At 43.1% G+C, this 14,755-nt stretch overlaps 1 protein-coding gene across 5 annotated transcripts in view; it reads right to left on the reverse strand.

Moving 5' to 3' along the window:
* The window catches only part of FOXN3 (forkhead box N3), a 107,357-nt gene that overhangs the window by 36,816 nt on the left and 55,786 nt on the right, over positions 1-14,755 (reverse strand). For all 5 annotated transcript variants that reach the window (XM_072427456.1, XM_072427460.1, XM_072427459.1 and 2 more), the window contains exon 3: positions 3,165-3,301. In XM_072427456.1, coding sequence (XP_072283557.1) covers positions 3,165-3,301 — 137 coding nt within the window. The remainder of the gene's footprint in view (positions 1-3,164; positions 3,302-14,755) is intronic.

Below are 14,755 nucleotides of genomic sequence, written 5' to 3' on the forward strand. Positions count from 1 at the left end.
TCTGCCCGTCTCCTCTACCATGTCTGCAGTCTCTGCCCGTCTCCTCTACCATGTCTGCAGTCTCTGCCCGTCTCCTCTACCATGTCTGCAGTCTCCTGTATTGTATGGTTCTGTTTTCAGTATAAGATTTATTATGTGGCCCTTCGGTTTGGTTATGGTAATTGGTTAAGATGACCATCTATGCTCTAATTGGCTGCCGTAAATCAGCAGCACCAAGAGGCACCAAAGAATTAAAAAATATATATATTACCACCAAACCATCAATGTAATTAATGCACTGAGACGTCAATGTGGTCAGAATTTGTTTGACAACTTTTTTGTTTTAGGTATGAAAATCCCTCCTGTTACAACAAAGAATTTCCAACCTGTCACTTTCTATTCAATCACGTGGAACAAGTTAATAAAACGTAAAACAAGTAAAAAATAGTAAGTGGCTGTGTGTAAAGCTCAAACGCGGAGAACGGCCTAAACAGACGGACTAAAATGCGATGGTAACGATAACACCAGCAGTGTGGAAATGAACGTTGGAGCTCAGCAGTCTTCCGACAAGCGAGCGAGGAGCTGACGCTTCATTTTACAGGACGAGCAATCGCGAACGTCTCTTCCAAGCCCTAAAAGCCGATCTATTTTTACTCGCCGTCGCTTTTTTGCCTCCCGAGCACTTTGTCCGGGCTTTTTGTGATTATCCCCAATTTGACGTTTTCTTCCTGAAGCTATCTGACCTCAAGTTGTCATCTCGCATAATTCACGCCGCTGATGATTTTCAGACAAAAGTAGGTATACATCTCTGAAAAAGAGAAGGATGCCAGCCATCGGAGTCGCTACGCGGGGGTTACCGGTCACCATGGCAACTGTGTAGTTATACGTGCTAATGGTCTGTCCTTTTGCCAGGCAACTAACTGCCGTGTGATGCAAGTGCACCTGTCTCTGCTGTGGGTTGCCATGGCGACGCTCCAGTTGCCATGGCACCCAACACGCTAATCGCCTTGCGAGGGCAGACTTACGGCAGTCTTCCCCCTGAAAGCCAGCTGTTCTCGGCGCAGATTGATGGTCTGAGCGTGTGATGGAATGCTCCTCGTTGGAGACGCCGAGAAACTTCATTAAATGTTCTTCAGGAGGGAAGAGAGAGATAGGAGCAAAAATAAAAAGGACGCGCGCCACGCTCTGTCTCGCAGAACGAAATATTAGACTTGCAAAGCGTTCTGCGAGCTGCTGAAATCTTGTTATGAAGCATCGCAGGATCCACGTGAGGGCCGATGCTGATAATTCACCCCCAAATAAAGAGGGGCGGCGCAGGATATTAAATGCCTTTCGGGGAGTGCGTTCCCACCGAGCGTGTTTTAAATATTAAAATATATTAATGATAATTTACTGTGCAGTTTGTTCTACCGAAGCTGAAATGCGTCGGATTGGGAAAAAAATGACAAAATTTTGTTTTAAAGGAAACCTGTCAATGGAAAAATGCAGAAATGCCAATTTCCTGGCAGCCCCAGGCTTTAAACTACAAATATGGCAGGGGCAGGATTATGGAACATGCAAAAAAACAGGGCTGAAGGTGACCCCAATAGAGATAGCGACCACTTACCTGGTCATGCACCTACCAGCCCTGTGTGTGGTCAGCTGACTGCGGCTGTGACCGCATGAAATATAATCAGCTCTCACATAACAGCTTAGACGAGATGAGAAAATCCATCGGGGAATCCAATACACAGGGAGAGATCAGATTCTGAGTATGTAATCAATTCACCAACTGCCATTATGGGTTGTTTTTTTCATGACTTTTTGTAAATATGGAGAATGGGCGGCACGCATCGAAAAAGGCGATTTATCACAAGATATCAAACATCACTTATTTGTATTAGGCTGAGACGATGGCCCTGATTTTATTAACTGACGCATTATCCGAATGGTGTGAACTTTACAATTGTACAGTGGTATAGGTTTGCGTTTATTGGGCCTGACTTATTAAAACTCTCCAAGGTTGGGGAGGATACACTTTCCTCAGTGAAGCTGGGTGATCCAGCAAACCTGGAATGGATCTGGTCTAGGATTGAAAACAAATAGCAAATAACTTAAGAAATCCATTCCAGGTTTGCTGGATCACCCAGCTTCACTGATGAAAGTGTATCCTCCCCAGCCTTTTTCAAACGCCAACCTATAACACTGTACAATTGTAAAGTTCACACCATTTGGATAATGCGTCAGTTAATAAACATGCGATTGGACATGCGAGAGAGGAGTGGCTTTGCATAACCAAGCAATTTTTTTTCATACCGATATGGAAAGGCATAGTGACATTATGCAGTGGGTGCTATTCACTAAAATCTGCACCCTAAGGAACCTGCACTATTGTGCAGAACAATGTAATGCAGCATGCAGGGGGTGTGCAATCTTTTTAAAAATTAATCAGGACATATTTTTTTCATCTCTCCACCAATTGTGGAATTCTCTCCACCCGCCTGTCCCTTGCGTGACATTTACAGAAAGATCATTCTTGCACTGAACGCAGCTTTGGACAACAATGGCCATCTTCATTCTAAGTCTGGGAATGGCATTGATTTTCCTGACTGCCAGGTGCATGTGCAGCTTCTCACAGCAGCTGTAATGCCCCCCTTTCCCCAGCAGGCCAAACAGAAGACAAATGGGAGTGGAGGAATAAAGTGCGGGGTTATGTGATATAAAAGTTCAGCTACCCTTTAGGTGAGATTGGTCAATGACATAAAACAGTAATGTAATAAATTGTTTATATCAGACACAACAGACATTTTTCTCACCAGCAAAATAAATAAATAAAAATTTAACAAACAGAAAATTCTAAAAACAAAAAATATAACTCAGATGGTAGCACAGGCAGAGCCACCTTTGATTCACAGCAAGGTCTCTGAACAAACAAACAAACACAATGTAACCACAACGAAACCAGTTCAACTGTTTAAACTGAACCGGTCACTGCCATGGCAATGTCTAAACACAAATCCCCACAGCCTGTCAGTCCAGGATGGAGAAGAGGCGACTTGGAGGAGATTGGACCAACTTTGGAAGAACTTTTCAAACTAAACTTAGAAGACTTGGGGAGAATTAAGGCGACTACACGTGAGTTCTATACAATGTTATAAAAGTGCCAATCGCAGGACCCAACAGAAAGAGCAAACCGTTGTCCTTACCTTTGATATGCCTGAGGAGAGGTAGGGGGGGTGTTGAAGACGTGGGAGTAGGGATGGTAGGGGGTCTTTTTCAAGGCTTGGATCAGGTTCTGCCTGTATTCTGGGTCTATACACCACAAGGAGCCTTTGCCGATACTCTGAAACAGAAACAAACTACATTAGATATATAAACATTCCAAAAAACCATGTAGTTAGAATAATTGGCTTCCCCCCAAAAAACTGACCTTAGACTGTTGTAGTGACTTATAACTATGATAGAGACATTAGATTGTGAGCTCCTTTGAGGGACAGCTAGTGACATGACTATGTGCTGTGTAATATATCAGCGTTATATAAATACTGTGTAATAATAATATTATTATATAGCTATACAGAAGATCCCTTCCCTACATGCTATTATTATTTCTGAGATTTAATACATTGGAAACATTAAACAACGTTGGGTCCAATTTGAAATAAAAGGGTTTTCCTCCAGCCAAATGTATTAAATAATGTATACAAATTGTATAGTTCAAAATACGGTACAAGAAATAGTATTAATGATTATCCCAAACCCCACCGTTATTCGGGATGTGTAACTATACAAATACACCTATTCTTATGTAGAGTTATAATCTTATTAAGTCCATAAGGAAGTGAGGGACTTGAAATATTTAAAGTAAGGTTCGTTAGTCTCTTTATCCAAACGCATTTCGCCTTAATGGCTTCCTCAGGAGAGGTAACTAATAGTACAAAAAATTACAAAATATATATAAAATGTTTAACAGAACAACACAACAACACAATTACAAACTTAAATAAGTGGTGATGGATATGCTGGCATATGGATAATGAGAGGCATATATTAGTTTTGAGTCTAGCTGTTAATCATGAATGTTTATTGTACGGCAATGCCGTTTATTGTACGGCATTATTAATAATAATAATAATAATAATAATAATAAATAGATGAGGATTGTGCAAGACTATATTGATGTAAACTGAAAAACATTAAGAAGGTCAGGGATGTGCCAGCAGGGTAAAAACATATTGATTAAAACACATATTAATATTATTGAGTAGACGTTTCAACAACTGACTTCCTGTCAATTTTTATGATAGATCACAAATGTCCAAATCTGCAGGAGATCACTGACAAATGTCCAATTCAATGACAGGTCACAGATAACCAATTCTAAGGGGGATCACCAAAAAACGTCAATTTCTATCGGAAGAAGAGTAACGGCATGAGGTGCTGGGTCCCCTAGAGTAACAAATGTTCTTTGTCAAGTCTCAAGTACTGTAGATGAAATCGTTCTCCCCAGGCAGCTCTCCCAGGATTTGGCTTTGTACTCTGATCAGAAATGCATGTGTAGAAAGGAAACGCCAGAAGTGGAAAAGCATGGAGTCTGTATTCAGTTGTATTTAGACTCTTATGTCATAAAAATCCAATGCATTTAGAGGATTTAGCATTAAATTGGATGGGTCCTGAGGGGTCAGGATGATTGCCCAGGCAGCATTCTTCCAGATATGCATTGGGCAGCATGGTGGCTCAGTGGTTAGCACTCTGATCTTTGCAGCACTGGGTTCCAGGTTCGAATCTCGTCCAGGACACTAGCTGCATGGAGTTTGCAGGTTCTCCCCGTCATTGTGTGGGTTGCCTCTGGGTACTCCGGTTTTCTCCCACATTCCAAACACATGCAGTTAGGTTTATTGGCTTCCCCCCAAATTATCCTTGTAATAATGACATATGACTATGGTAGGGACATTAGATTGTGGGCTACTTTGAGGAACAGCTAGTGACATGACTATCGACTTTGTACAGCGCTGTGTAATATAGTGGCGCTATATAAATACTGTGTAATACTAATAATGCATTGCTCTGCCAGAAATGCACTTTTTTTAAAGCGCATTTGGCTGCCTATTCAGATTAAACGAGCAATAATGTACTGCAATAGGCTCTTAAAGTAAACCCCCCTCTAAAAAAAAAAAAAAAATTACCCAGAGTTAAAGATTTTTGGAAGGTAAGCTAAGCAACGTCTCTTTTTGCCCAAAAAAAAAGACTTTTCCCTGGATCTTGGTGCCTTTTTGGTTACATTGCACAGCCCAAGTGTAGAACCTGGCTTTATATGCAGCACTGCAGCAAATAGACCCAAATGCCAGGGACAATGTAACTCCTACTGGCTGAGACGTTCGCCACTGAACCTGGAACAGTTAGTGGCAAAGTTAGGGGCTTCAGGGGATGTAGTTATAGTTGTCATCACTGCAGGACACTAACAAAATGTTAAGTGTGTTCCATAATCAGTACGTATGCTGTACACACCCTGCCAATTATGGCAAATGCTTACCCACTCCAATATAAGAATAGTAATATCGACAGACCACAGGTCAGCAACAGTATGAACTAAGAAATTTGATGGGCAAATAGCAACCTGCGACAACCACGCAGCCATTAGCAGCACCCCGCTTTCCCTTTTCTTTAACAGTAAATGACATCACTGCACATGTACCCCTCAGGGGTGTGGGTCAAGGCCAATAGCGAAGGAGGGGGAAGGAGATTTTTTTGCATTAGAAGCTTTGTTAGGTGAGAGTTTACCGGGCGGCACTGCTACTTGTCCCTTTCTGATACGAAAATTGTCTTCACCATTGCATCCGTGATTATTATTTTGTTCTCCCCGGCCTCTTTTAGCTGGGTGCACCACCTGGCACTTTTCAGTAACCACCCAAGTGTTTTAGGTGATTGCTAATAGGTTTGGTCACAATACATCAGCCACCACCACCTAAAATTTCTTCCCACTCAGCATAAAAAAATTTCTGGGTTGAACACTGAATAATATTGTTGCCCTTTGTATAGAACTGCGGTCTGTGATATCTTCAGAGAGCTTGTTCGTTCGCCAGGAATTGTTGGTTCATAACGACTTTAATCTAGCGTCTGTACGGAGTTTAAGAGTCTTACTGGTGCAGCTTTATTGCCGTCTGTGAGGATAATGGAGCTAACCGGCCTTAATCTGCCAGAAATGTGGCCTATTTATTTTCAATATGTACAATGATTCGCTCTCAGCCAAGCCTTTTGACGTTGCCGTGAAGAGCCACTCCAGTTCAATTAGGGCTCTCCACCAGCCACAGACCCCGAATAACAATCTCCCCGGCTGCCTCCGCACTTAAGCTAAGCGTTAGATAAATGATTTGAAAGTCTGCAAATCCACTCCATCGTTCCATTACATTGGGGCCCTTTACCTTTGGGCTGTAGAACATGTTTTAGGGCCCTAAGATGGATTTTGTAATAATAATTTACCATGCAGTAAAATTCATGAATTAGTTTTGCCCGATTTATTAGCAGAGATCAGGATCTACAATACAGACAAGGATTTCACCAAACAATGAGAATGGTATTTCTCCTTTACAAAGTGTCTTTTCATGGGAAGCTATGAATTATGCAGACAGGAAAAGAATTAGGTTATTAGGGAAATAGTAGAAAGTTTCTACATCTTCAAACCAACGAGTTAGTTAATCTAATGTGTTCAGGGGCCCCCCCAACATTGTAAGAGGTTGTTTGGATCTGCCCTGTGGAATCGCAAATAACAGCTGACGGTCTCCATAGAACAGAGTAAAGAGCTGGCCCTGTACAGCAATCATTCACCCTGAATGGCCAGGAATTGCATGATGATGAATTTGAAAGTTTGCACCTAGCATATGTGTTAACCAAAATTCACTTACAAGTGAATGCCGGATGAATCACCTAATGCTTTCCTATGAATCTGCAGAACTGCAGCTGATCCCTCCGAACAGTTTGGCTGCAGAAGTGAGACCACATGGGAGATGCTGGCAGATTTTCAAAGTCCTTCCAGTGAAGACCCCAAACATTATATACATTAGCGGATGATTTGGGATACCTTTCCTCACCCAAAGATATTGTTTAGAAGTGATGTGAACATATTCAGGGATTACATAGAATGGCAGAACATACATGGCACGACCTGGACTGTTTGTAAAATATCAATTGTCACCTCTTTACCTCTTTGTAAAGAGTAAAAATCTATTTTGTGGGCAAATTTACTTTTTTCTCAAAAGATTTCACCGAAAACAAATTCCTTCTTTCCGAAAGTTTCCAACACATTTATGTTAATAAAATAAAAGAAAAAATCGGGTGAGATTTACAAGCAGAATCAGATAATTTCCAGGAAATGAACAGGAATTCTCTCAGTGATCTCAATATACTGATATACATTCCGTCCTCCATGAGGGACAAAGTTCAAGGTCTTTTCCCTGGTACTGAATGGGTTTGTGTTATTGGACTTCATCCCATCAAAGTTTTATTGAGAATGGAGTTTCATTTCAGGGTTTCATGCTCAGTTCAGGGTCCTTCTGCTAAAAATTCAGTTTCATTTTATTGGTGGAGCTGATAATCTCATCAGAGATGTGTAGAAGGAAAGGCGTTATATTGATAAGTATATAGCATGGAAGGTATGTATAGGTAGAAGAAGGTTCACAGGTACTTGATATCTTGGGATATGAAGAATTATTATGTATGACGAGTTTAGTTAAACCTTAAGGAAGTTTGATAAATTGTTTAATACAATGTGACACGTTGGATGAAGAAACGTACATAATGGAGGTCAGTACATCCGAAGAGAGGGCAACAACTGAGGAGTTGTCCTCATTTCCTGTCTCTGAGACACAGAAGGAAACAAAAGGAAAACCTTTCTTTGACAGCTTCACAGGAAGAACAATCACTGTTAGAAATATGTTGTCTGTTATGGGGGTAAGCCACATTTTACCAGCAGCAAACTGTTGAAGAGGGAAAACCTTTGGTTCTAAAATGCACTAAATTTGGGTACAGTCTTCAATCTGAATTTACATTATGGAGACTGAAGAGCTGCACTCTAATACCATCGTCTAAGATCTACTCATTTCTATCAGAGCCCAGGGTAACCACAGGGATCCTTTGGGGGGCATAAGCCACCCACCCAGGGCTCAGTGCATGCACCATGGCAGATCCAGACAGGATAAGGAAAGGGGGAATGAAAAGAGAGAGAAAAAAAGAGAAGAGAGAGCGAGAGAGGGGAAGAGAGAGAGAGAGCGAGAGAGGGGAAGAGAGAGAGAGAGAGGACACAGCGCTGAATAGGCTGAAGTTTTATAAATAAAAGTAAATTACTTTATATATAAAAGAGAAAAACAGACAAGAGAATCCGGCTGCCTATCCCGGGCTGCACAGAGAGCATTCCAATGGCGATATTGATCGTTGAGCGGCACGCGCTCCAGCTGACCCCGGGGACAGAAGTCATTCAGATAAAGGTACTCCAAAATATTGACTTTCTAATCAGAGCGGGGACACCTAATAGACTCCTGACCTCTCCTTTACAAAGTGTAGAAAAGACTGTTGCCTCTCTGGAAGATTTTTGTATGGGATGTTAGGTATTAGGACTGGTGATCCCCAACAGCTTCGAGGTGCAATGCTGGCGACTGATGAATCCGACTTCAGAGGAAGAACTCCGGCCAAACAGCCAATTAAACTGCTAATGAAACACAAATTGGAAACGCTTTGATGATTGGGGAAATTACAGGAGAAACAATTTCCCTTAAAAGGCTAATAAAAAAAAAAAAGTTTTTACTCCTCTTCTTTGCCCTAAAGAAATTTGGGTTCAGCTTCTAGACATTCACAGCACTCCATCCCCAGCAGCGGGGGTTCCATCCCAAATAAGATCCCGGACATCTAGAGAGTGCAAGGATGCTCACAAATCCACAATTCACTCATCAGGACATTTTTATATAAATATCCTCCCAAGTGCCAGCCCATTGCTTGTACCAGGACTGAGAGCTCCGGAGAGCAGCACTGTGCTGAGATGTGTTCAAGAAGCCACATACAGCACCCTGCTGTCTCCCCCCACCAGCCATCATCTGCCTGCATTGCATGGAAAAGCACAGATACCACTGATAGCACTGGGACTAAAATAAGTTTAAAATGAAACATGAATACAATAATGTAATTACAGTAAAGGCAAATAATAATAAGCCTTAAGCCCTGATGAAGGGTCTCCCTAGGCCAGGTAGGTGGCATTGTCCAGAGATTAGCCACAGCAACCTTTTCCTTACTTCACGGAGGACCCTACCAAGGACTTTATAAATCGGAGTGACCAGGTATCCGGGGGGGGTTATACTATTTCTCTCCTCCACATATTTCTAGCAGAAAATCTCGTTTCTCAGCACATTTGCATATCGTCTGTTGTACTGAAACATCAGCAAAACACTTCAAAAGAATGACCCAATTATTGTGAATAATGGGAGGAAATTTGCTTTGCTACACCTCCTTACCAAACACCGCAAGCAGCCAGGAGGTACGAGAATCAGATCTATCCATTCAGCTTCATTTATATAGCTCTGACATATACCGCAGAGCTGTACAGAGAACACTGAGCCAGTCCCATCAGTCTCTGTACAGAGGAGCTGACACTCTAATGTCCCCCCACAGTCACACACTATTATTATACATTTATATAGCTCTGACATACACCGCAGTGCTGTACACTGAGCCAGTCCCATCAGTCTCTGTACAGAGGAGCTGACACTCTAATGTCCCCCCACAATCACACACTATTATTATACATTTATATAGCTCTGACATACACCGCAGTGCTCTACACTGAGCCAGTCCCATCAGTCTTTGTACAGAAGAGCTGACACTCTAATGTGTCTGACACAGAACAGAATGGGATCACAGTTCAGGTCACAGTCTTATAGAATATTGAATCGGTTATCTCAGCCAATCACATGGCATTTTCAGTGATATCAGGTCACCATTATAACAGTTTCCCTATAAAGTGACCCTGTCACAAGGCAACGTCTGGTGTAAACCCAGTGAAGGAAGATTTTGCCCGGCACCATATTTCTACCCTGCGCAGAGGGGCCGCTTTCCTCATTTCGCACCTTCACGGTCAGCCGTTACGACCTCCCAGCACGGCGCACGGAGGGAGAGAAATCGATGCTTTGCAGCTCTTTGTGCCCACTAATTGCGTTTTATGACAGTTGGCGCGCGGCCTCGCAATCTCCAATAGCGAGGGGAGAAATCTGGATTACACGCGTCTCCTAGGCAACAAGTGAGAGAAGATGAATTGGAGGATAATCTGTAACAATGTATCAATCTCTGCCCAGCACAATCCCAGGGACAGGCAGGACATGCTGGGAGTTGTAGTACTTTCATTTCTAGAGGGAACACTGCAGGCCGGGTCGGTGTGTATGGGGAGGACAGAAGATGATTTATATTATATATGAAAAAACACCGGACAGAATATACATCCTGACCTCCTCCATCAGACCTTTATTTGCCTTTCTTTCCATAAATATCATTTATTTACCCCCAATAATTATCGTTTCTTGTCCTGAGAATGACCCCTACATATAGGCGTCAGGGTTCAAAGGTCACCGGAAGCCCCAACTCCAGAGAGTGCCCAATAGGATCAAATCCAGTGAGCAATGTAAACTCAGGAGCTGGGAGACAGAATATGATTAGACAGGAAAGACTGCTGTCACCCTATACTAGGAACTGGCTAAACCTTTATCGCAGCAACACCGGGAATTATTTTACTGAATGCAGCAGATTTGAAAACATTGACAACTTTGGAAGTGGCAATAAGGTAAAGATGTGATTGGGTTTACATTCACCTACATAGATTATACTCCAAATCACAAAGACATTTCTCTCACCTGTATATATCATCATTCAAATGGCACCAAATAAATCCCACCTATAGATATGATTATTATTATTATTATTTTTAAACAGTATTTTTATAGTGCCAACATATCACACAGCGCTGTACAATAAATAGGGGTTGCAAATGACAGACACAGACAGTGACACAGGAGGAGAGAACCCTGCCTCGAAGAGCTTACAATCTAAGAGGTGGGGATCGTCATCCAATCATCAGCAAAGATTCCGACCTGTAGATATCATCCTCCAATCAGCAAATCTCTTTTACAGAGCACCTCTCCTCCAATCAGCACCATGGACATGTCACTTATACAGATCATTATCCAATCGGAGACCCAGACAAATTATCCACTGGGATCAACCAATCAGCAGCACCAAGGACATACCACCCTACTAAGAACATCCTCCAATAAGCACAGAGGACATCTCCCCCACTATTACAATGTTACACAGGTGACACCCATGAGCACCACCCAAAGGTCACAATGTATCCAGCTTGGAGTTCCCATTTCCCAGAGGCCCAGAACCGGACACATAGCCCTCTGCATTCTACACAGACCCAGCACCTTCCACCAGCAAAGATCTATTTGGATCAATAATGGATTCAGCTGACCCTGCCGGGGCCACACGGATGAAGAGAAATAATTACACATCGTTTAGGGCTCCATATTGACATTCACAGTCAGCGATCACCGATAACAATCTCTTCAACAAAACACAGCAGGCGATTTCCTCATCACAAAGCCTGACACACACACATCAATTCCCAATAGATGTTTACTAATAGAATTGTCATTTCTATTTTCCCAGCCATGTTCAATATTCCATATTAAATCTATTGGTTGGAACCTCTGTCAATTTGTCACCGCTGTACGTGTCCCCGCGGGGCGATACACTTAAATGAAAACATACATGTGCACACGCTAAAAAAATGTAATAAACACCAAGTCTTCCACTGTGATTCCGCAGCAGCTGGAAGAAGTCATTCATTACATAAGACACATCAGTGGTCACGTGACCCGATAAAAAGTCGCTGATAAATAATAAATAAAAAATTGCTGATAACAAAAAACGTGTTCATCGATCTGTTCACTGCTCCTCCTAAAACAGAAATAAATGGATTGGCTGATTGGCTGCAGAACATTTTACAGTTTACTGATACCTGAAAATAAAGACAATCACAGAATCACCCAACACAGCCGAGCCGGTATTATGCCGCAGTATCCGGGCCACAAACACGGCAAGCAAATATAAAAATAAATACCATTGCCTGGCACCTAAATGTCATCGGGAATCCAGGCCGGGAGAACGGCCTGAAAAGTGATATAGAAGAATATCAAACTGGCCTTCTAAAAATACCGCACCCCCGGGTGCTGCCAATCGCATGGGAGACAGGGGCAGAAAATTACCCAGCAGCCCTCTGCAAAGGGCCAGAGCTGGAAAACAGCTGCTCTCCAGGTGCAGAGAAAACTACAAATCCCAGCATGCATTTAGTTTCAAGAGCCTGATACCAGTCTGTGATTCCAGGTCACACCAGTGATATCTAATTGCTTATACTATCCAATAAGAAATGAAATTTTCCTAACGTGCTCCATATTTTGGATGGGTGGCTCTGCTCTCCTGATGTGCTGCCTATTGTAAGAGGACCCTGAGAAACGTATCTGTAGACAGCAACCATTCCCTCCACTGCTGGTGCTCCACATGACACTATGACGTTCTATAAACCGATTCCCGCATGGGAAAAGGTTAAATCGCAGGGGACTCCTCCCTGGCCCTGAAGAAGGTAGCCCATATACCTTGAAACGTGTCAGTTTTTTGGGGAATTCCAAACAACTGCATTCAATGGTAACCAGTTTACGTGCAGTGTTCTTCCTGGCTGGGCCCACCTCCCGGCATTTTTCACTAACCACTGGCTGTTTTTGGGTGGCTACTTGTTGGATGATAATACAGGGGCTGCCACCCGCCATCCAAGTTAAAACCATTACTGGGTAGAACACGGACATGTCACTGCGGTTGTTGTGCGACATGCATGGTGTTAATGCAATCAATTTACTGCAAGCCTCTCACACTAAAAACATGCACCATGCAGAGCATTCACAATCAAACATTGCAATTTGCTGATGTGAAGCTGCATTGGTGGCGAATATATTCAGCACTTTTTGGTGTGTGTGTTCAAAGATCTGAACGCACGTTAAAGCTGCGAGTCCAGTAACAATGTGCATTGCAATAGGGGAATTAAGGGAGCTCTTTACTTTTAAAATTTAGGGAATTGGGATGAATTCTTCAGCAATAGTAAGGAGAATTGAACCCTTGTTATTTTTCATTTACGCAGCACATGTATGATGGTGCTCCATAGCGCAGGTCTGTCTTGTGTGTTGAGGTTCGATTCTTACTAAACTGTATGTTGCGGTAACGCAATTGTGAAATGCCAGCCTAAAGCTGATCGCAGGTTGCTGCATAGCAGATCGAACATCAAATGATTTCTACCCAGATCAGGGTTATAAATGTGAAAATAGAAAAAAAACCCACATATCAGGGTGAATGTTCCTCCGTCAGACGAAGACGTTCTATTGGTCAGGACAGGCGGCGGGGGACGACAGTGAGCGATGATATCTCCATCTTCCGCCTGCTATCTCACCTGATATACAGAAATATTTGTCACAGGCGGCAGTGCGGGGGAAGAGCTGCGGCGTCGCTGTATTCCCCGAATGCGTTGGCAGCGACATGATCATTCCGCGTGCCACTCCGTATGGAATATTAATAAATAAACGATGAGTCTGACTTGTTTTCTGCAAGCTGGAGGAGATCCCTAATGCGATCATTGCTGCAGACAGAACATGTGTCAGCCGACAAAGCAAGGAATGGATTTGTAAGGAGAGAACTCCGAGGAGGAGACGTCTTCCTGCGCTCTGTTAGAGATGCAGAGTGGCGCTTTAGGAGAGGTTCAGATGGACGTTTGTCAGCTGTGAGGGGAACTGCTCCCAGGGGTCGATTTTTTCCCGTTCGGTGTCTGACAGCATTTCATAAAGAGGTTAGAAGTCTATAGGAGAGATCTGAGCCACAGATTGGCCTGTGTGGTAGCACCATACGACTCGAAAACCACCCCTTAAATGCCGCTGCAAAGACTGGGTGTCAACCCCTTCAATTGGTTTCAATGATAATCAGGGCTTCGGGGGTGGGGGGGCTGTGGACTGGCAGAACCTTAGCCATAGTAAGTCATTGCCCATGCAGAACCTTAGGCAGTGCTCAACCCAGAAATTTTTTTAAGCCGGGTGGGAGGAAATTGTAGGTGGGTGGCAGCCCCTGTATTGTGACCAAATTCTTTAGTAAGCACCCAAAAACAGCCAGGTGGGTGCTGAAAAATGCCAGGTGGTGCGCCCAGCTAAAAGGGCCTGGGGAGAACCCTGCTTAGGGCACAGCCAGTTGACATTAAAGTAAACTTATGTACAGCTCAGCTCCTGCAATGCACCAATTACTGCTGGGAACGAGAACATGGGGCCCCTATCAGCTACCAATCAGAGCTTACACAGGACTCTCCCCACTGTGACAGCGTTCTGTGCCCACGTGACCAACCATAAAGCCACAAAGCAGTCACATGCAAAAATGATAAGCAGGTCCCAATGTAATATTATTTAGCAGCATGCAGAGCTACACTTGCAGGTATTTATTATCTCTTGCAGAAGTCACATGACTCCCCCTGGCCATGTTGCCATCTGCTTTTCTCTCCAGAAGGACCGAGCCATCTCTAAGTGGGCATTATCCAGGGTCACAATTTGCTTACAACATAGCCCCCCTTCGTCAGTCAGACTAACAGCTCAGCAAAGCAACAAACTGAATGCATAGCAGGGGTTGTGTTGGACCTCTGCAGAGTGATGACTGCTTCTACACAGAGAGCAAAGGTTCC

The sequence above is a fragment of the Pyxicephalus adspersus genome, chromosome 12 (assembly GCF_032062135.1).
Source record: "Pyxicephalus adspersus chromosome 12, UCB_Pads_2.0, whole genome shotgun sequence".
Lineage (NCBI taxonomy): Eukaryota > Metazoa > Chordata > Amphibia > Anura > Pyxicephalidae > Pyxicephalus > Pyxicephalus adspersus.